The following is a 24,718-nucleotide window of genomic DNA, read 5'->3' on the forward strand; positions in this document are numbered from 1 at the left end:
TGACATTGACGTGCACGCTGGCATGCATGTGTTGAACATGTCAAGAAGGTGGAGAGAAAGAGTACCTAACTCAAGAGATGACTTGAAGGAGCAAACAGTTAATCCAGTTGTCATTCGTCGGACACTGATGACTCTTCTGTGGAAGAATGGAGTGAACTTGATGAAGTTTAATTCTGTTATTATATTTACAGATAATAATAGTATCCAGCCAGATATGCTCAAAGAGATATAACTTCTTTTTAACAATGACAGCACTGACTAATTCCAACGACTTGTGTAACATGAAGCACTCATTACATAAAATTATCATGAAAATATAAATATTAACTATCTATATTTAAAGATATTAGAAATGCATTGCTTAATTTGGAATGTGAACGACATCAAAACATAACATTTTGTCTTCATTCTATCTTTTCTTCAATGAGTGTGCATGATTGTGTGTGCTAGTGTCCGAGGAACGGGGCTTTAACAGTTGTTCAGTTCTAACCATAGGTGGTCCGATTAATGATTTTAGTGTAAATATACTTTCTGTGTTCTTTAAATGCATTTCCAGTTAGGTACTGCATAAACAAAATATGACATTAACATTACAAATTTAAAGATTTTCACCTACAGAATAATTCTCACTAATGGGTTTGTGGTTAATGTTGAACAACTCAGAGAAACAAACTCCATTATGATGGTTAACAGTTGGCTCCCATCTTACCCTATTCTTTAATACAAATGCATAAAATCGGTGATTTACAATGTGATTTAGGTTGTCTGACAAAACATCCACTTGCACAGTTTAGAGATCGATTGGATCATTGGATGAAAGAGATATTTACAAAAACCAAGGTCCACATGCATTTCATGCCAAACTATAGAGGTGGTAGATATGTATGTATAGAGGGATTATGTAATACAGACTGAACAGGAGAAAAGGTAAGGTGAGGTGAAAGTGGGTTTAACGTCGTGCTTGAGAATATTTTTTGCTCATCTGACGACGATGCATGTATTAATGTATATGTGTATGTGCGGCTACTTGTACTTAGCCCAGATTTAAAGCTGGTTTTATAGTGCTAGCCCACTGAGATACCATGCCGCAGTGAAGCATGAATACCCCACTCAGACACATAATACTGACTCGAGGCCGACCAGTCCTTGTTGTACCCATTAATACAAATGCATAAAATCGGTGATTTACTGAATGATTAGGTTGTCTGACAAAACATCCACTTGCACAGTTTGAGATCGATTGGGTCATTGGATGAAGAGATATTCAAAAACCGGGTGCACGTGCATTTCATGCCAAACTATAGAGAATTGGTATACACCTGGCTGTACCTCTGTCATTGCTGGGATTGACTTTGCTGCTAAATTGCCATTCTCTTAAGTAGTATTCCAGTGAACTCTTTTAAATTCGTATTATTAAAGTGAAAAGTGTCTTTTTGAACGGTGATAAGTGATACCTGATTGATCAGTATTCACTAAGTGAAAAGTATCAATCAGAAATATCATCTTTAAGCCACTATACAAACACCAATCAGTGATTATCAACACCAGGCCTTATTCTCAGGAAACGTTCGTAGCCCTAAAATTCTTAACTTTGATCGTAGCCAATGTGTTAAGAATGGGCTTAAGAAGTTCTTAGGGCTACGAACGTTTCGAGAATAGCTAAGCTAGATCGGTGAACATCAAAGGGACCAAAGGGTCTGCCTCATGTGCCCTAGTTTGAAACCTAAAGGTCTGCGTGTGCAGTTACCGATTATCTCTGCAATCTTATCATGATTTTATACAATCCAGTTGACGATCCATTCTTCTCTGTTACTACCAATCAGTAACGCTATCGTAAATCCCACCATCCTAGAAGCCGTGATGGTATTGTTTATATCATATGATGTAATACATACTTACTTACACTAAGCTTGGTACCACTACAGTTTTATTATGGCTGTATTGTACAGAGAAACACATACAGACTCGCTATGCCGTGTCGTCATTTTTTATCGTTTTCGTATCTATTTGCCCTAAAATATCTTCTATAATCTAAATCCTACTGAGTTATTGCTTTCGCTTAGAACATCGGTGTAGATGATATTTTATGTAAAATAATATCTATTAAAATGGAGACACATCAACGTTAGAGAACAAATGTCCCAATGCAGAGTTTAATACGTTCTGTCCAATAGTATTCTTTGTTTGTTGGCTGGTTGGTTAACGCCACATTCAGCAACTTTCCAGCTATATGTCTGTGAATAATTCGGTGATCAACATCATGAGCATCGATCTACGCAAATAGAATACGATGTCATGTGTCAACCAAGTCAGCGAAGCCTGACCACCCGTTTCTGTTAGTCGCCTCTTACTACAATCTTGCTAACATCAATTCTAACCGGATCTTCACATGTTAGCAAGTATTCTTTAAAGAGTGGGCTTCACTGGGTGTGTAAACAAAGTCAACACTAGGCCACTGCATTCCAATTTCAGGGCTCATCACTTCAGCAAGTGTTTGACAGCTTCCCCGACAAGCCATGTGAACAGTTCCACGCTCTCCTCCCCTTTCTCTTCGGTATGCGATTACCTGCAGAACCAGAGGATGCCTTGGGACCAGGGGTGTGATCGAGCTCGGATCTGCCAATCCTGGAAGTCCAGAGACAGTATGACTCCGCCCTCCGCTATGTTTGTCCAATCCAAGTGACTCGGTTTAACTTGATGATTTGTGTTTATAAAGTATGCAGTGTCTGATTGGTTCAGTTTGTGATCGGCTGGCGAAAATGGACGTGTTATTTGTCGTTTGTAAGCTATCATTCATTTGAAAGTTTATAAGTGAGTGGTGAATGATGTTTATGATGATAATGATGATGTGTGTCTGTCTGGCTGTGTCTCCGTGTGTGTCTGTGCGTGTTGCGTACAACAGCTTGTAAAATGTTACCAAAAGTACTATATTGGTCGTCAGATGCGTTGCTTGCAGGGCTGTAACGATGCATCGAAGTATGGATGGATTACGCAATTATTGAATCTCCGATAGCAATTTATCGATTGTAGAGGAACGAAAAGTATCGATGCATCGATAGACTATTGCTATCGATATCGCAATAGTTGTCACCCATCCCCACCCCCCACCCCCATTCGTCACCCGAGACCGACTTATCTAATTGTAGGGCACCAGATATCCATGGAGACGGTCAGTTCTCTGTTTACAGTCACTAGTTAGTGTCGTTCCAGTTTTAGCTATATAACTGTAATTTGGCAATGCGGCGTCAAACATCATTCTCTCAATACGTCAAAGACATCACCAGTACTTATCATAATGTACTTGATAAACTCACATATTGGATTGAGTTAAAGGTTAAATAGGAGGCGGACGAGGACCTGGGTTCGATTCTCTTATGGGTACATTGTCTTGAACCCATTTCTAATGTCCCCGCAGTGATATTGCTGACATATTGCTAAAGAGGAGTAAAAATCATTTACTCGCTCAAAGGTTCAGATTTAACACTGCCGGTCATGAATGACGATCATCCGGTGACTGGGACCAAATTCTACGCTTCCATTGTTTCCATAGTCCCATGCAATCGGATCATACCATAAATTCGTTAGCCTCAAATTTAGAATTCATTTTTCATTTCTTTGGTATCTCATTATAGGTGACACTGACACATTTGATGAAAACCTATCATTTCAGAGTTGCCATCCGTGGCAATGAACAACAGACTGTTACAGCGAATACATTGACGAATGTACCGATGTACCAGAACATTCCCTCCGACAACAATGGGGAGAAATGGTGATGGACATGCGGCAATTGTGTGATAGAGGTGCGGAACTAGTTGCAGGTGTGCCCATCAACATCCGGGTTAGAACTGGTCTCTCACCGTGAACATCCGGGTTAGAACTGGTCTCACCCGTGAACATCGGGGTTAGATCTGGTCTCCACCCGTGAACATCAGGGGTTAGATCTGGTCTTCAACCGTGAATAACTTGGTTAAAACTGGTCTTCACCCGTGAATATCCGGGTTAGAACTGGTCTCACCCGTGAACATCGATGTTAGAACTGGTCTCCACCCGTGAACATCGATGTTGGAACTGGCCTCACCCGTGAACATCGGGGTTAGATCTTGTCTTCAACCTTGAATACCTTGGTTTAAACTGGTCCTCACCCGTGAATATCCGGGTTAGAACTGGTCTCACCCGTGAACATCGGGGTTAGATCTGGTCTTCATCCGTGAACATCGGGGTTAGATCTGGTCTTCATCCGTGAACATCGGGGTTAGATCTGGTCTCACCGTGAACATCAGGGGTTGGAACTGGTCTTTACCCATGAACATCCGGGTTAGAAGGTGGTCTTTTACCCATGGACATCCGGGTTAGAATTGGTTTTCAGCAAACCATGCTTGTATGAAGGCGACTAAAGGGGTGTGGTGTTAAGGCTCCGTTTCACCAAAGCTACAACTGGCGTAGCTGTATGTCACAATATATTGTTAGATTTTTGCAAAAGTTAAATTGTCGTTTACAGTCTGTTAGCTCCCTTGCCCCGGAAGATGACAAGCAAAGTGACTCCTATTTTTGTACAATAATGTTTACGACAGTCTTGGAAATGTTTCTGTTTTGGAGAGTCCTTTGTTTCTCGTTCACTCATTTAAACCGACTTATGGATGAAGGTTTGGACACTTTCTTTCCCCAGATTGCGCGAATGTCATGAAGGGCATCCCTAGTTGCCACGACGCCGTCCTGTACGAGAGGTTCAACGGCAACATGTGGTCGCAGTTCTGTCAGTGAGTATGGTAACCTACAATATCCGGCAGTACAGAGCAGGGGAAATATAGAGTAAAACCTTCTTTATCTATCAGTATCACCTCGAGACGCCAGATGAACGGTGGGGTACAGCCTAGTGGTTACAGCATTCGCTCGTCATACTGCAGACCCGGGTTCGATTCCCCACATGGGTACAATATATGAAGCCCATTTCTGGTGTCCCCCGCTGTGATATTGCTGTGATATTAATACTGTCTTGTCATGGCATTCCTGGAAATTACCGAGATGGGATCCGTCTCATTCACTATACTGTCTGTTCACTCCTCACGCCTAAGACCTGGGTTCGATTCCCCGCATGAGTACAGTGTGTGAATCCCATTGTCCCCTCGGGAATAAAATAATCATCTCATTTTATACTTCACTTCCAGGTCGCACAGCAATGCCACAACCTGTGTGAAGAATTTGAACTGCGCGCTGGGTACATCCATGTTTAACAAGCTGCTCAGATCAGAAGTGGAAGGCTTTGTTGCAAATGTTTGCATTAATGGTAAGTTAAGTGACCAGGGTCCCGATCGACAAAGCGTTCGTAGAGCTATGACTGTCGTAAGTCTATGTTAAAGTATGGGAGATACGATCAACTTAGAGCTACGACTGTCGTAAGGCTATGTTAAAGCATGGGAGTTACGACTGTCGTAAGTCTATATTAAAGTATGGGAGATACAACTGTCGTAAGTCTATATTAAAGTATGGGAGATACGACTGTCGTAAGTCTATGTTAAAGTATGGGAGATACGACTGTTGTAAGTCTATGTTAAAGTATGGGAGTTACGACTGTCGTAATCTATGTTAAAGTATGGGAGTTACGACTGTCGTAAGTCTATATTAAAGTATGGGAGATACAACTGTCGTAAGTCTATATTAAAGTATGGGAGTTACGACTGTCGTAAGTCTATGTTAAAGTATGGGAGATACGATCAACTTAGAGCTACGACTGTCGTAAGGCTATGTTAAAACATGGGGAGTTACGACTGTCGTAAGTCTATGTTAAAGTATGGGAGTTTACGACTGTCGTAAGGCTATGTTAAAGTTATGGGAGTTACGACTGTCGTAAGTCTATGTTAAAGTATAGGAGTTGCGACTGTCGTAAGTCTATATTAAAATTATGGAGATACAACTGTCGCAAGTCTATGTTAAAGTATGGGAGTTGCGACTGTCGTAAGTCTATATTAAAGTATGGGAGATACGACTGTTGTAAGTCTATGTTAAAAGTATCGGGAGATACGACTGTCGTAAGTCTATGTTAAAGTATGGGAGATACGACTGTTGTAAGTCTATGTTAAAGTATGGGAGTTACGATCAAAGCGCTACGTTCGCATTGCCCCCGTTGATTTAGGGCCCAGGGTTCCGATCCGCAAAGCGTTCGTAGAGCTACAACATTCGTAAGTCAATGCTGCAGTATAGAGTTACGATATTTCGTAACGTTACGAACGCTTTGTGGATCGTGACCCAGAGTGTGGTAGTTTATGATGTTTTGATGATCTTAGAAATGTTAACAAACATTTGCACAATGGGCGGGGGAAGCGCTGTGGAGTTGAATAGCTTGTTTAAGGTTGCTCCGCTCATTGAGTCTTTAACTAGACGTGTGCGTGACTTCGTGTGTTTGAACTCGTCAGGTGTCATGTCGGCTATGTAGTGCCAGCGTACCGAGAATCAGTGCCATTGTTTACTTCCTCACCACTTACATATCGTACCCGCAGACCAGTCCTTGATGTAGCCCTTAATACCGAGCACAATACAATTACCATATATGTAAACGTATTCTGGTATGCCGCAACGAGGACCGGCCGACACGATGTCCACTAAACCACGGGTGTAGTCGGAGGGTGTGGTCGAGTCTGTCTCACAGTCCCTGAACAACATTATTTTCCTTACTGCCAAGCCCTATCTGCAGTGCTAAAACCCTAAATAAAGCAAGTCCACTCTAGTCTCCCTGGAGCTCCTTTTCAATTTAAAAGGGCTTGTTTGTTACATTTAAAATTACATATATTGAGAGCCTGAGCGTTAGGTGTGGTCCAGGGTTTCGTTGTACAAAACAACCATATCGATACGGCTGTCGTACTTCTATGTTAAGGTATTGGGTGAGTGAGTTTAGTTTTACGCCGCTTTCAGCAATATTCCAGCTATATGGCGGCGGTCTGTAAATAATCGAGTCTTACGACAAGCATAGTCGCCTTTTGTGGCAAGCATGGGTTGCTGAAGACCTATTCTACCCCGGACCTTCACGTCCGTATGTGTGTGTGTGTGTGTATGTATGTATGTATGTATGTATGTATGTATGTATGTATGTATGTATGTATGTATGTATGTATGTATGTATGTGTGTGTGTGTTGTGTGTGTGCGTGCGTGCGTGCGTGCGTGCGTGCGTGCGTGCGTGCGTGCGTGCGTGCATGCATGCATGCATGCATGTATGGTATGGTATTGTATGTATGTATGTATGTATGTATGTATGTATGTATGTATGTATGTATGTATGTATGTATGTATGTATGTATGTATGTATGTATGTATGTATGTATGGTATGTATGTATGTATGGTATGTATGGTATGGTATGTATTTATGTATGGTATTGTATGTATGTATGTATGTATGTATGTATGTATGTATGTATGTATGTATGTATGTATGTATGTATGTATGTATGGTATGGTATGTATGTATGTATGTATGTATGTATGTATGTATGTATGTATGTATGTATGTATGTATGTATGTATGTATGTATGTATGGTATGGTATTGTATGTATGTATGTATGTATGTATGTATGTATGTATGTATGCATGCATGCATGCATACGCATGTATGGTATGGTATTGTATTGTATGTATGTATGTATGTATGTATGTATGGTATGGTATGTATGTATGTATGTATGTATGTATGGTATGTATGGTATGGTATGTATTTATGTATGGTATTGTATGTATGTATGTATGTATGTATGTATGGTAGTTACGATCACCTTAGGGCAAAGATCGTTTTGTACAAGGCTAGGTCTTAGACATTGAACACTTTGGTCAGATGAACGAACGCGGATATTGGGTAGCCTGTCTCCCAGTCTCTGAGCCCTAGTTCTATCTGCAATGCTAAAGCCCTAAATGAAGCAACTCAGACATGTATGTATGTGTGTGTGTGTGTGTGTGCGTGCGTGCGTGCGTGCGTGCGTGCGTGCGTGCGTGCGTGCGTGCATGCATGCATGCATGCATGTATGGTATGGTATTGTATGTATGTATGTATGTATGTATGTATGTATGTATGTATGTATGTATGTATGTATGTATGTATGTATGTATGTATGTATGTATGTATGTATGGTATGTATGTATGTATGTATGTATGGTATGTATATGTATGTATGTATTTATGTATGTATTGTATGTATGTATGTATGTATGTATGTATGTATGTATGTATGTATGTATGTATGTATGTATGTATGTATGGTATGGTATGTATGTATGTATGTATGTATGTATGTATGTATGTATGTATGTATGTATGTATGTATGTATGTATGTATGTATGTATGTATGTATGTATGTATGTATGTATGTATGTATGTATGTATGTATGTATGTATATGTATGTATGTATGTATGCATGCATGCATGTATTAGGTATGGTATTGTATTGTATGTATGTATGTATGTATGTATGTATGGTATGGTATGTATGTATGTATGTATGTATGTATGGTATGTATGGTATGGTATGTATTTATGTATGGTATTGTATGTATGTATGTATGTATGTATGTATGGTAGTTACGATCACCTTAGGGCAAAGATCGTTTTGTACAAGGCTAGGTCTTAGACATTGAACACTTTGGTCAGATGAACGAACGCGGATATTGGGTAGCCTGTCTCCCAGTCTCTGAGCCCTAGTTCTATCTGCAATGCTAAAGCCCTAAATGAAGCAACTCAGACTTCTTTAGCGTCTGAATCTCTCGTCTCACTGGGTCTCCTTTTAACATAACAGGAATTATTTGCTTCTATCAAAATTATATATATCAGAGGCAAAGCGTTAGCCTAGGGTATGGCGCTGTATAACAATGTTGATGAATGAGTCGAAAGCAATAACAGGATTCTGCACGACTAAGGGACATAACTCCTCAAATTGCAGCGCCACCTCAGCCCCTATAATTCATAAGGTGTTGTAAAACAGTTGTAAGATTGGAAAGACAGCTGCAAATTGTTATCGTTTCTTGCAAAAATAGTAAATACTTATCATTTCAGAATGCGCTAACCTTGACGATACTTTGTTGTCTTTGGAGAGCTGTTTTCACTTCCTGAGCAGATCAGGAACTCCGGGCGATGACTGCAAGTAAGTGTGCCCAAAATACGGTGACTATAGACAGAAAATCTCAAACATTTTAACCTCCCCCCGAAGAAAAATTTATCCGAAAAGTTACTCAAGAGCGGTGCACGTGTTCTTGTTTCAGACAATATTATGCCTTCGAGAACTGCATGGGCAGGTCTACAGTCGCCCCTTGCAAAGAAGTGGACGGCATCCTGAACTTCTTGTCGCCTAACTTCACGTCACGAAAAGACAGATGCACAACCACTACTAGACCAAGTAGGTCTCCTTGTAATCCAGGCAAACTGCACTTATATATTTACGCTACATTTGTTTTGGAGTGAAAGAAGAGGCATTCATGTTTCTTATGCCAGGATTTAACAAGGTTATGCCTTCACAAAGACATACATTCATACATAACCACAGAGACAAATATTGACACACACAAAAAGAAGACTCCAACGGCAACATACAAACAAAACAACCAAATAACACACAGTCAGACACATAAACACACACACTGGCACACTCAAACACACATGCATGCATACATACATTGCACACACGCATACATACATGGATGTATACATCCATGCATGCATGCATGCATAAACACAGATAGTCACTCACATGCATCCAACCCATCCATCCATCCACACACACACACACACACACACACACACACATACATACATACATGCATGCATGCATACATACATACATGCATGCATGCATGCATACATACATGCATACATATATACATGATTAAAATTGTTCTGTCAATGGAACATACCTATACTTGTATAATCTCCTAACCTGAGTATCGCGCTCAATACAACCCAGTTGATACGAACACCCTCATATCTTGTTCAATCCAGGCTAAAAGCGCCATGTTGTACCGTCAATATTACTCGCAGCGGCGTACAATCAACTCTTCTGTGCGTAGATAACTATTGGGCAAATGCTGAACGAGTAGGCGAGGGCCAGAGTTAGCTCTTCTGAGTTACTTCTCTTATCCTTGCAGGGATCCTGATTTGATTTATATATTTTAGATTTGCCATGATAATGATAATTGTTTGGCCAGTACCTGAGCAACTGGGCATATTGGATACACAAACGTTTAATTTTAATTTTTAAATTTTTACACATCAAATAACTGAAACATTGTCCAATACTCTGTAGTTGGGCAATATTAATTGTCCATTTGTCCCGACAATCCGTAAACAGCTCTTGTTTATAGCAACAACATCAACTACAACAACAACAACGACTACTACTACTACAACAACACCTACCACAACAACTACTTCCACGACGACCACCACCACTACGCCGTCCACTACGACTACTGAATTGACTACAACTATTCCATCCACGGAAGAAACGACATCAACTAGTACAGCATCATCATCATCATCAACAACAACATCAACAACTACGACGACGACGACGACGACGACCACGACGATGACTCCTCCTCCCGCCACGACATTGGAAACAACCATCGACATCCCTGATATTTCAGCCTGTATAACTCTAAACCTCATGAAAGCTATTAACGCTTCTATACAAAAAAACAACGCTACATCGCCTGAAGATAACTCCGGACTCTGCGTGTAAGTGCCCAAAGCTTGATGCATGAAGAATTCAACTCACAGTTGGTTGCGGCGCTCTGCTCGAGAAGCATATCAATGGAACGTTGTTCAAGTCGGGGTAGTCGTGTGGTTAAATGTCCCTTCGTCACGCTGAACACCAGCTTTCTATTTCTCATTTAGGGTGTCCGCATGTTGCTATAAGCGGCTTAAAACTATACTCTGTCAATTGACAATGACAGTATGAGGATTTTTTTCACAACGTCCAGTCATACATTATTTTGTTACGTCATGTTGTGACGTAAATTTATTCCTAGATTAAAATAGGCTCCCAGTACTTGAGGTGTGACGTAAAGAAGGTGAAATGAGAATCGGATGGTTGTAGTATGTGACCTTGACCTTTGAACATCATCCTACCCATTACCGTAAGTCGTTCTAGCGCTTCTGGATGTCCCTCCCCGACTCGAATTTGTACAAAAGGCCGTATCATGTGCTTTCGGTTAAACAGGGCTCACTCACTCACTCACTCTCTGCAGCGTATCATTTCGCCTTCACCCTTCAAAGAGACAGGGGGTGGTGGGGTAAACCTGGTCGCTGGTATGTAGCACCTTGAAGGCAAGGGGGGTTGCTCATTATATTAATCATTGGTACGTCTGTCAAAGTCGTTATTAGTTTGTTTGTTTTTTTATATAATTTTTTATTTTTTATTCGTTATTGGTATTAAAAGGTTGTCACGATGTAGGGTTACTGTTGCACCTTGAAGACAAGGGACGTTGCTCATGGTATCGATCACTGGTTGGCTGTCGTTATTAGTATTAAAATTAAAAGGTTGCAGCGATGTAGGGCTAGTACTGTTGGCAGGGCAACAGAAGACTGATCACCGGCATAGGGTCAATATTGCGTTAAATAACATTCATTCAGTCACTCCCAAGTCGAGTGAGTGTGGCTTTAAATAACTTCCATTCACTCACTCCCCAGTCAATGGTTCTCCTAACACTTGTCCCCAGGGAGATCGTTGGGCTGGCATCCTGCCTCACGTCCAGGTGCCCCACCCTGAAGGAACTGTCCCGCTGTCTGCTGACCCTACCCCCCAGCGTCCGACGTCACGTGGACCAGACCCTCCCGCACTGCCGACCCCACATACAGAAGGTCCACGAGGAGATGGTGGACTACAGGGCGCTGTCCAGCAACACCCATAGACGATACTTTAACATTACGTGTACACGAGGTGGGTAGGGATTACCGAGGGCGGAATCACAGTCCTGACTGCATGAACTTCCTACTGCATGGACACAAAGGATATCAACATCCTTCAACAGCGCATGCTCCGACCGGTTGTACTATGAAAGGACACCAACATACCCAGTGCATGCTCCATCCGTTTATTGTCAGAAAGGATATCAATATTCCTGGATTGAGCATGATTCGCCTATTTGTTATCAGTGCATGTCCCACCCGTTTATTATCAGAAAGGATGTCAACATACTTCAACAATGCATGTTCTACCCGTTTATTGTCAGAAAGGATATCTACATACTTGAAGAGTGCATGCCCCACCTGTCTATTGTCAGAAAGAATACCAGCATACCTGAACAGTGCATGTTCCATCCGTTTATTGTCAGAAAGGATATCAGCATACCTGAACAATGCATGTTCCATCCGTTTATTGTCAGAAAGGATATCAACATGGCTGAACAGTGCATGTTCCACCTGTCTATTGTCATAAAGGATATCAGCATACCTGAACAATGCGTGTTCCACCCGTTTATTGTCAGAGAGGATATCAGCATACCTGAACAGTGCATGTTTTACCCGTTTTTGCCAGAAAGGATATCAACAAATCTTGTCCATGTCCCGACTGTTTATTGCCAGAAAGGATATCGACATACTTGAAGAGTGCATGCTTGACCCCTTTGTTACCAGGTAGGATGTCACTATCGTTGAATAGTGCACGCTATCCAGAAAGGATATCAACATACGTTGTCCATGCTGTTTATTGTCAGAAAGGACATCACCATATTTCAACAGTGCATGTTCCACCCATTTGTTATCAGAGAAAGGATATCAACATACCTGAACAGTGCACGCCCAACCCGTTTATTGTCAGAAAGGATAGCAACACATTTTGAACAGCTGCATGTTACACCTGTTAATTGTCATATTTGGACTACATGAATATCTCTGGCGGATAAGGTCGACCACACGCGGTGCTACGTACATGACCACAATATATACTCATGGAAACAAATAAGAGAACACATGAAAGAACAAGTTTTCCTTTATTCGTTTCTAGGTTTCTTAATTTTATGTGTTCCCTTATTTGTTTCCATGAGTATATATTGTGTGTGACGGATACCCAGGGTGACCACGTTTCGATGTTCATGACATTAACCACAGGTATGTCTTGTCAAAGCCCAATTATTTACATGTCACCGTGATACGGCTTGAATAGTTCGGCGTAAAACAACATTATCTTACACCCAACTGTTAAATCATGCCTTATTTTCTCTTTCACAGCATCCGGAGCTTCAACTCGAGAGACGACAGCAACTATGCTCTTCGTAACGCTGATGACGTCATTCCTGATAATGGGTAGACTGTAAAGCTAGGACCTGGAAACCGTGGACACTCAGAAAAAAACTATTCAGCAGCTTTCAGCCCCACGCCAAACAAAAATACGTCCCTCGTTTATGGTCAACATATTTCGTTTACATCTTGGATGATTCACAAAATTCTACACACTTTTTTGAAATTTATTTGATTTGGATCAGTATGATTTGAAATGTTTTTAAATTTGAAAATAGCACATTGTGGTTTTACTCTTACACTGATTTAAATACTCTCCAGGGTATACGTTCCGATAAATCTCCACTAGTACACTGGATGCATCTACGATTCGGCCCAATGATTGTATTACCTCCCTTTCCTGGCTCCGCCTTCTCACAGTAGCCAATCAGGTAAGCCGTTACAACCAAGCTTGTCATAGTCAACAAAGATGGCAACCGCGAAGGTTTGCTCGCTGAGCGACTCAGAGTTAGGGAAGAAATCATACAGACAAATTGACAGGTCTGAAACCTTCAAAAATATATGCAAGAACTCCTTCTACCTCTTACAGGGTATCTCTGCAACAATTGTTTAATGGGTTAGATACAATAGGCGAAAGTGAGTTATGATAGAAGCCTTATGATTGGTACGCTCAACTTCCCAGCGTAGACACCTGATTAGATAAAGAGCCAGCAAATGGAGGTAATACAATTATCGGGCCGAGCCGTAGATGCATTTAGGTTATTAGTGAAGATTTATCGGATCATATACCCTGGAAATTATCGAGGGTGGATACTAATGTGCATTGTTTCAAACAATGACCGAAAAATATCGTGTGTGAAAGAAAAGTCCCATGCTCACTCACTCCAAATTGCCGAAAACAGTTGAACGCTGTATTTATAGAGCATGGGTTAACAAGAGTCCTGGGTGCCGTTGTACAAAGCGATCTTAGTGCTAAGGTGACCGTAACTCCCATACCTTAACATAGACTTAAGGTAGTCTCAGCGCTAAGGTTGTTTTGTACAACGGCACTCTGGTAGAGTCAAGGGGCCGTCTTGCTTATAATAGAAAAATCCACGTTATTTCATTTGGGCAATGTTTTATCTATACGGAAAGCTTGAAGAGGTCGAAATAACAAACACGTTCAGCAAAATATTTTTGTGGATGAATATTGTCGGTGACACTTTTCATGGGTCCGCAAATTAAAATTAAGCTGAATTTTCATTTGAACAATCCGTTGTTCTTAGCGCCGATTTTGCGATCAGATTCCGATATTGATGTGGAATGTGAGCTAAACATGTTTGTTTAGTAGTGCCATGTTTTTGTCAAGAAGCGAAATTGTGTGTGATAGTTAAATAAGGTATATGAACTGATGTACAAAAAATTACACACTAGGTGCCTTGGAATTATGTAAAAAGACGTAAATACATGTACATGTATGCTGAAAGAAGTGATTTGATGTTTTGTACTTCCTAATCGAGAAATATTTCAGACACCTGTTTGTGATTTGATCGTATTACGAGCTCAAATTAAAAGATATTCAACCCTTTTGTACATTGCTGTCAATCACAAACAATATGACGTCACAAACGTACGTCAGTTAAAGCTCCACACAGCGATCTTCATTTTTTAAATGAGATATTAAGTAAGGGATATACATGCTTATTATATATTTTCCATGGCTTAATTGCCTGAATTGTTTACTTGTATTATTGTTATATTATTATATTTGATTACCTTTCAGATTTCAATATCCAGTAAATGGATTATTGTCGCTTCTCTTGTATAATATCAGCGACATGTCTTAGAAATAGGAGGGGCGGTGGGGTAGTTAAGTGGTTAAACGTTCGCTCGTCACACGGAAGACCCGAGTTCAATTCTCCACATGGATACAATTTGTTAAGCTCATTTCTGGTGTCCCCTGCCTTGATATAGCTGGAATATTGCTAAAAGCGGCATAAAACCATACTCATTCACTCTTGGAAATAAGAGATAAATATATTTTATAGCTAAAGAACAATGTCGAATCGTCGAATCTCAGTCACCGGACGTCCACTTCAGAAGCAAGTTGTGATAAGCTAACCCATATGAACGAAATTATTCTGTTCATAATAAAACACTTTTCAGTAAAAAAACACTTTTTAAACTGTAAATAATTGTACAGGTGAGTCCTTTTTCTCTACCCTGGTATGTTTACGTGTATTTATGATAATTTTATATAATGAAGTGTGAAGTTTTTGCGGCAAACTTAGTCGGATTAAAACTCAGAATATCATATGTTTACAGAAGAATTTACAGGATCGAAGTACCATAGTTTGGCGCATTGGGCTAGACGGATGGAACTCTGGGTAGGAAAATGGCGAAAGACAATATTGTCCGGAATTTGACCTCCGAGTTCTGTTTCCTTGTCAAATTTGCATCATTTTCGAGGCAGATTATTCTTCGACAGAAGCAGCCAACGTACTGGCGGCCCGGTAAATCTAAATAAGATTATTTAAATATATATTTTCATCGCCTTCTCCTACCCAGAGACGAATAACTTCTCATCTGTGATTGTTGTAGCGCCTTGAGCATGCACCTCTGTGGATGGAAGCCAGCGCAATATAAATAGACATTATTATTAGTAGTAGTAGTAGGGTAGAAAATACCGTTACCGTTAAGGGTTTGTGGGGTAGCCTAGTGGTTAAAGCGTTCGCTCGTCACGCTGAAAACCCAGGTTCGATTTCACACGTGAGTACAATGTGTGAAGCCCATTTCTGATGGCCTCCACCGTGATATCGTGAATATTGCTAAAAGTGGCGTAAAATTAAACTCACTCACTCATTCAGCCGTTATCGTTAAGACTGACTGAGTGAGTTTTGTTTTACGCCGCTTTTAGCAATATTCCAGCAACATCACGGCGGGGGACACAAGAAATGGGCTTCACACATTTTGCCCATGTGGGGATTCGAACCCGGGTCTTCAGCGTGACGAGCCAACGCTTTAACCATTAGGCTACCCCAACACCCCGTTACCGTTAAGGGGAACAATTATTATTGTCTGCTCTACAAGAAATCATTTGTGTCTAGTTTCGACAACAACAGTAAATGCTCCACCGTATCACTGGATCATCTGGCCCATCACTTGATTGTGTGGTTTGTTTACCGGCCGCTGTCACATCACAGCAGTACTGCCGTAAGGATTTTGGAAACACATACCGGGAGATCCCGTATTTAGGCCCACGCGAAATTTAGCCCATGAGCTAAAATACGGGATTTTAAAAAAAATTGGATTTAATTCTTTGGTGTTTAGAGTGACGTCCCTTTCCAAACGCATGGCGAACCTCGACGTTTTCAACTTTAGTAGTACCTCTGCGAGGTTATCACGGTTACAGAACATTTTGGACACCGGTTACAGAGCAGTTATTAGTGACAGAAATTGAGCATGATGTGCATGCAGTTGCAGTTAAATTGAATCATGTGGTCATTCAATTTTGAATTTATAGACCAGTTTCCTGATAAAAGAGTTTTAAAAAAACCAATTATTTTTATTTTATCAAAATATTGCGCATTTCCGAATTTAAGCCTTGGGCTTGAATATGGTTAAAATATTTCATCACTAGAACAGTGATTTTCCGTATTTAAGCCCGGGGCTTAAATACAGAATTCCCAGTACTTCCTGCTACTACTATAAAGGCAGGGCACGCTCGTCCTATTCTCCAACACCCGGTGACATTTTTTTTTCATTGATCTATTCAATTTCCAAGGCTACTTTGTGTCGGCGGATGATCGATGATGTTTCTTCTCACGCGTAGACGTTTCATATTTTGTAAAAAGTACAGGCGAAATTCTTTAACAATAGGTCGCTGCTATATACCATATTTATTGTACGTATAATAATCAGATACTGTATGTAAACTCAGTAGGATTTGATGTGGTGTCTCTCTTAATTACCATGTATATAACCGTATCTCCACGTTCTATACACCTGGAAGAAAGTTAAGCACCACTAATGTAAATAGTCCTCATTAACGAAATAGTTGTTTTTATATGGTGTCATGTATTAGCTTACAAAACAAACATATTTGTTTCTGCATTCAGTACACATTCAGTACACATTATGTACAATAAATTACAAAAACCGTAATATATCACTCGACGTTTGATAGGGATATTGGTTTTAAGGATGCACAACACTGATTATCGTAATATGTCAAGTGTACATTTAAATAGGATGACATCTGTTTCTCCCTGTCAAAGGTTGAGCTGTATATATTAGTTAATGACATGTTTTGCCTCTGTTCAATATATATATATATTTTTTCTTACCCTTGGGAGGCCTGGTAGTTACAGTTTGGTCATCACACCAAGGGCCCGGGTTCGATTCCTCACATGGGTGGAATATGTGAAGCCCACTTTCGGTGTCTAACTCCTGGAATATATTGCTCCATTGCCTCTAAGCATCATGTAATTCAGGAGATAAATGCTATTTAACTGCTTTTCAGCTTTTCGGTGTTATACAGAACATACACAAACTGTCAGGCAAAATTATAGAAAACATTGACTTGAATATTACGAACGTTACACAGTCTAAACGTCATCAGGCCGAAAACATTTGTCGAAACACTGCAGATTAAGATTCAAAATCAATCAATCAATTGTCTGTTTCATTTTCGCCTCCCTAAGACATGGGGATTTTTACTACAGTTTAATAGAAAATGAAAAATAAATTGGAGCGGTGCTGTACTTTTTCCTGAGTTGTATGGTTCTTAATTTTACAATTTGTGTTTTGATGTTCAGCATAACGTATATTTTTTGTAATAAAAAATACTTCACATTGAGTGTTCTTGGCTTGATCTCACACCAGGATATATCGACGTCATCGGCAGTTCAAACAGTAGTGACACGGGTTGGAATTAGCATTAAGGTGGAACTCTACAATACGTGTTTCCCTTAGTTACTGAAAAGGAGTAATCTCCCTTGCAGGAAGGTGCGCACGAACCATTCGCGCGCTTGGATAATCGAGCAGGCGACAGAAGAGGTTGTAAAATGTCTTACCGACTAAGACCAAACGAGTGGGGAGCAAACAAGAGCAAGTTCGGGTGTGATTGCTGATGAGGTGAAGTTTCGTTGAAATGAGATACTCTCAGTTTTTGATAAAAAACACACTTGCGAACAATAATTAACGTGATTGCATGTGAACACTCCGCGGAATGTTCAGTAGGAGGTCCTATTACGATTATCTTATACTAAGGGGGCTTTGTAAAAGAGGTTGGTTCCCTAAGGTAACACAAAGGCCGAAGTTACGTCCACCTCAGGCTAAGGGGGTTCTGTCCTAGAGGCCCCTGATAGCTAAACAGTCACTATATGTTGGTAATATACATACACCTGTATGAGTGTCATGCTTAAAGAACATACCAACTGAGTGCATTAACATGCACGTGCAAACTCTGGAACACAAGCTTGAAATCGAGGTGTATTCTTTCATATGCCCACCTCAGAAGCTGATGATATGTATGGCCTCAAATCACAACGTAAGTCCGTCTGCGGGTCCACAACAGTTTATTCAGGTGCCGGACGCAAGAGGTAGTTCTTAACTCCCAGTTTCACCCTGCCCAGCTCTCGCTGACTGACAGTCACATACTAGCTATCTCACCAGCATAGCGGACTTCTGACCAGTTCCTGAAAAGGGTGCACTTGCCAGAAGTACCTCGTCTGCAATCTCCGAGTTTCTCATAAAGTGCCCATCAGGCGATATCCTTTTAGTTGTCCGCCCCTGGGAATATCACTTGATACTTAAAAAAATACTTCACTTTCCTCACATTTTTTTAAGATCTGCCAGTAGCCAGAGTGTATCTTTGTCTCCCACCCCCACCCCACAGGATGCCTGTCCTAGGGGGAGGGGTGTGAGTATATGCTACTGATTCATGTTTCTTAATATCTTTTTCCTCTTGACTCAGAAATCGAACACATATTTTTGCCCACAGTCCTTTCACATAAAAGTACAAGAATATTTCCATATTATTCGAAAACCCCGAGTTTACCCTGAAGCCATCAAGCCCGCCTTGGTTATTTAAACCATTCAACTTTGATAGATATAATCAATATGTCTTTTCTAATTATATAAGCACATATGAGAATCGAGGAAACATACAAATACCCGTATAAAATATATATTAGTAAACTTTGACACGCCATGTCAGTATTTCCTCTGTTGGTCTTGGTTCGAACCTTGGAACAGTTTGTTGTTTGGGTCGAATCCGGGATTTACAACACCTGTCAAAAATACAAACCGTTATATCCATGACACTGTCCCATGAGATAAAGTTTTACAGTTGTATTTGTGGAAGGATAATGCATACCAATCAGTGGGATCAACGTGCTCGCTATGAAATTATGTTTTATCTCACCCTTTTAAGAACAAACAAACAAACTATATTGTTTCAGTTGGCGTGTGGTAGTGAACATGTGAAAAGTTACAATGAACAGGTATGAAAAGTTATATTTAACAGGTATGAATAATCAATGTTACAATGAACAGGTGAAAAGTTACAATGAACAGGTATGAAAAGTTATATTTAACAGGTATGAATAATCAATGTTACAATGAACAGGTGAAAAGTTACAATGAACAGGTATGAAAAGTTATATTTAACAGGTATGAATAATCAATGTTACAATGAACAGGTGAAAAGTTACAATGAACAGGTATGAAAAGTTATATTTAACAGGTATGAATAATCAATGTTACAATGAACAGGTGAAATGTTACAATGAACAGGTATGAACAGTTATATTTAACAGGTATGAATGATCAATGAACAGGTGAAAAGTTACAATGAACAGGTATGAAAAGTTATATTTAACAGGTATGAATGATCAATGTTACAATGAACAGGTGAAATGTTACAATGAACAGGTATGAACAGTTATATTTAACAGGTATGAATAATCAGTGTTACAATGAACATGTGAAAAGTTACAATGAACAGGTATGAAAAGTTATATTTAACAGGTATGAATAATCAGTGTTACAATGAACAGGTGAAATGTTACAATGAACAGGTATGAACAGTTATATTTAACAGGTATGACTAATCAATGTTACAATGAACATGTGAAATGTTACAATGAACATATATGAAATGTTACAATGAACAGGTGAAATGTTACAATGAACATGTATGAAATGTTACAATGAACAGGTGAAATGTTACAATGAACATGTATGAAATGTTACAATGAACAGGTGAAATGTTACAATACACAGGTAAGAAAAGTTACATTGAACGGGTATGAAAATTAATTGTTACAATTAACAGGTGTGAAATGTGATAATATACAAGTATACATGTACAAAGTTAAAGTGAACAGGTATGAAATTTTATAATGAACAGGTATGAAATGTTGTGATGAACATGTGTGAAATGTGATAATGAACATGTATAAAATGTTACAATGAACCTGCATGAAATGTTAGTATGAACAGGTATGATATGTTTGTATGAACAAGTATGAACTGTAAAATAATCATGAAATGTGACAATGAACGGGTTTGACAGTTTTCAATGAACATGTACGAAATGCGATAATGAGCAGGTATAAAATGTTACAAAGGACGGTCATGAAATGTAATAATGAGCAGGTGTGAACTTTATAATGAAGAGGTATGAAACAGGATAATGAACAGGTAAGAAATTACAATTAGCAGGAACAAATGTGTCAGTGAAGGGGTAGGAATTGTGACGATGTAGACGTATGAAATGTGACAACGACCAGATCTAAATGTTGAATACACGGTGATATACAGGAAAATCGAAAGCAAAAATTAAACTAACGTTGAAGTATGGAATTACGTTATTTGGGAAACTGCGCGTGACTCTTTAGGTTAGACAAATGAAATAATTCAAGTAAGAAAAATAAGGAACTAAACATGAATCTCTATTAATTGTAAATGGGCCCAGCAACTTAATGTGATACCTTTAAATTCTGTTATTTACACTAATCAATCCATAGGCGGATCCAGATCCCCCCTAATGTCCTGAAAGTTTTTTAATTGACCCATGAAAATGGGTGAAAATGAAGTGTGCACCCCTCCTTTTCTCAAGAGTGCTCCCCCCGCCCTTTCTCAAAAAGCTGTATCCGCCCCTGCAATCTAGCTCTACTGCAGCCTAAGTCTATTTTCTACTATCGAGCTATTTTGCAGCTAACTATGGAACTTCAATATCGGTGTACCATAGTCTTTATCAGTCTATCTACATCCTATTTTGACGAGCTGTCACCTAACTCAAGTAACTAACACCCGAACTCAAGTGAAACCTGAACTCAACTAAAGTCCAATCTCAACTGACCTACTCGATCGTATCCCACTTGGTCTGACCGCGCGGGAAATGTCATGCTCCTCGGTTTTCCGCGAAGCATGTTGCGTTTATGCGGTCTGTTCAAACTGTTTGTCTCTAGACCATATGGCATCTTTCTTCATGCTTCTATGATTACTCTGGCACCTTGCACTATGCACAAACTATCAGTGTGAGAGAATGAATGCTGCAGGTTTACACCACAGTCAGCACTACTCCAGCTACACACCCTCAGTATGTAAATAATGACCTCCTGTCGGAGTATTAAAGTGGTTGTTGTCGTGAGCGACGTTCAAGCTGTCAATGTATGACGACATACAATCAGCCAGACGTTCTGACCACCCAGTCATTATAAGTCGACTCTTCAAATGTCATGGACCCTGGGGTCCAATTCTGGCCATGAATCATCACCATCATAACAGATGATCACTCGATTGTCTGGTCGATTGTTTATAGACCGCATCCATATAGCTGGAATATTGATGAGCGCGGCGTTAAACAACAAAGAAAGAGGACCATCATAACAAGGGAAAAAGCGGCCAAGTCGTCAAGGCGCCACAGAGTGACGTCCCTTGGGTTATCCAGAATACGGTAGTGAACTGGAACCCCGGTTCGCCCAGATTATATTCAAGGGTTTCTCCCCATACAAGTCCTTGCAGGTTTCAGTCAAGAGATGAACTTCTTAGAACTACATTACCACGGGCTTTCCTCCCTTGTCAACCAGACACTCCGGAATACTGTTCAAAACTGAGTTAAACCCAACTCACTCACTCACTCACTCACTCACCATTAGATCCTTCTTCCGCCATTTTAGAATCACACTGGTGTGCTTCGTGATCTTTAGGTACCGAGGGTTGTGAACAACACACGAAGTACGAGATGATGGTGGCGATGACAGTTACAACGACGACGCTACCGGAGAAGGCGCAGACGATCACCCATCTACTCACAGATGGTGTTGGAGTCGGGCGTGGTCGTTGTAGACACGTTAATATTTGCCCTGTGAATTGGTGAATATTGTTTCAGTGTTCTATGAATGAGTTAGCGAGTTAGTAAATGAATTTACGCCGCTTTTAGGAATATTCCTGTAATATCACGACGGGGGACACCAGAAATAGACTTCACACATTTTACTAATGTGGGGAATCGAACCCGGCATCAGCGTGGCGAGCGTACACTTTAACCATTAGGCTACCTCACTATATCGTTCGACCGCCTCCGTGGTGTAGTGGTTAGAGCGTCCGCCTGGAGTGCAGAAGGTCGCGGGTTCGATCCCCGACCGCGTCATACCAAAAGACGTTAAAATATGGTACTTGTTGGTCCCTGCCTAGCGCTCGGCATTAATGGGTACAACAAGGACTGGTCGGCTCGGAGTCAATATAATGTGTCTGAAGTGGGGTATTCATGCTTCACTGCGGCATGGTATCTCAGTTTGCTAGCACTATAAAACCAGCTTCAGTCTGGGCTAGTACAAGCAGCCGCACATACACATACACATACACACGCATGCACGTCGTCATATGAGCGAAATATTCTCAAGCACGACGTAAAACCCAATTCCACCACCACCACCACCACCACTGTATCGTTCGATGAATGAAAGTCCAGTGGACGCTCACAACTCACGGAACAAAATGAAAGGATGTGATCGAAAAGAAATTTGTATCTGTGAGACTTTGGGTGTGCATAAACAGCAATGACTGCTTTCGTTGTGCAGGTTCCAAGGTTAAACCATCACGATGACGTCATACTATTGTTGTTGCAATCGTTCTGAGCCCGAAATTCACTTCCCATTCTGGACGATCATTTCAAAAAGCAAAACCCACAGAACTACAGCTCATCGTCCAAAATTATAGAGGAATTATGTAAGTTGAAACAACAACAGATTTCGCTTATTCCGGAGGCAGACTCGAATGATTTCTCCTTTTTAAGAAGTAACTGTTTGTTGGTTTTCAGTCAATAAATGAATGAATATTGCCGCATCAGCAATTGTCCAGCTATTCGCTACGAGGTTTTCAGTTAAAGACGGCCAGCAATATTTTCAAACTGTACCTGCAAACGAATGTCTCAGCCCTGGATGATTCATATCATTCCAGCTCCTATGTATTCGGTAACGGACATTGTGTAATGTTTATCATAATTAGTTCATGATTGTCTTAGCTACAGACCCGTGAAGATCCGGGTTAGAATTGATCTTCAGTAACCCATGCTTGTCGTAAAAGGCGACTAACGGGATTGGGTGGTCAGACTCGCTGACTTGGTTAACACATGTCATCGTGTCCCAATTGCGTAGATCGATGCTCATGTTGTTGATCACTGGATTGTCCGGTACAGACCGCCGCCATATAACGGGAATATTGTCGAGTGTGGCGTAAAAGTAAACTCACTCATTCACCATTGTAAGTATGAATAAACACACCAGTAAATATCTCCGGACACCTACAGAGTGAAAAGGGAACAGATCTCACGTGGTTGTAGAGTTGCAGCAGTGGGTCGTGTAGTTGCTGCCGCAGCATCCGCTGTAGCAGATGATGAAGGAGATGCTTGAGGGAGAATCCTGCCTCGTGCACAGATACATCTTGCTGTCTGAAACTGACGGCCAGCACTACAAGGTTAAAAAAGTGCGGTTAGCCCCTGAAGTCTATGGTACCCCTCGACATGCAGTACACTACCGTTAAATATACCGAATACAAACTATAGTTAGGTTGTTATAGTTCGTTTTACGCATTGTAACTAATACACCGCGGGTGGTCGGAACAAAAAGGTGAGTGAGTGAGTTTAGTTGTACGCCACCTTCAGCAATATGCCAGCTGTATGGTGGAGGTCTGTAAAAAATCGAGTCTGGACCAGACAATCCAGTTGTCAACAACATGAGCATCGATCTGCGCAATTGGGAACCGATGGCATGTGTCAATCAAGTCAGCGAGCCTGACCACCCGATCCCGTTAGTCGCCTCTTACGACAAGCATGGGTTACTGATGATCAATTCTAACCCGGATCTTCTGGGGTCGGGACAAAAAAGAACAACATTTCGTTATATCTTTCACTTCGTTATAAGTGAGTGAGTGAGTATGGTTTTACGCCGGCAATATCACGGCGGGGGACACAAGAAATGGGCTTCACACATTGTACCCATGTGGGGAATCGAA

General features: G+C 40.6%; 1 protein-coding gene across 1 annotated transcript; it reads left to right on the forward strand.

Moving 5' to 3' along the window:
* The first annotated feature begins 3,712 nt into the window (after nt 1-3,712).
* Nucleotides 3,713-13,506, forward strand: LOC124291489 (integumentary mucin C.1-like). The gene is made up of 8 exons (XM_046728479.1): nt 3,713-3,803; nt 4,670-4,760; nt 5,169-5,287; nt 9,038-9,125; nt 9,244-9,377; nt 10,339-10,714; nt 11,698-11,918; nt 13,208-13,506. Exons 1-8 carry the CDS (start codon nt 3,770-3,772, stop codon nt 13,291-13,293), a joined length of 1,149 nt encoding a protein of 382 aa, XP_046584435.1. The 5' UTR covers nt 3,713-3,769; the 3' UTR covers nt 13,294-13,506.
* The last annotated feature ends 11,212 nt before the right edge of the window (nt 13,507-24,718 follow it).

Source organism: Haliotis rubra, unplaced genomic scaffold (genome assembly GCF_003918875.1).
Source record: "Haliotis rubra isolate DU_JTF1 unplaced genomic scaffold, ASM391887v1 Scf493, whole genome shotgun sequence".
NCBI lineage: Eukaryota > Metazoa > Mollusca > Gastropoda > Lepetellida > Haliotidae > Haliotis > Haliotis rubra.

Coding starts and splice junctions, on each gene's coding strand:
- LOC124291489 (XM_046728479.1), top strand. CDS start 3,770: ATGGTGATGGACATGCGGCAATTGTGTGATAGAG. Junction 9,378..10,338: donor CACAACCACTACTAGACCAA/GTAGGTCTCCTT, acceptor TCTTGTTTATAG/CAACAACATCAACTACAACA. Junction 10,715..11,697: donor GATAACTCCGGACTCTGCGT/GTAAGTGCCCAA, acceptor ACTTGTCCCCAG/GGAGATCGTTGGGCTGGCAT.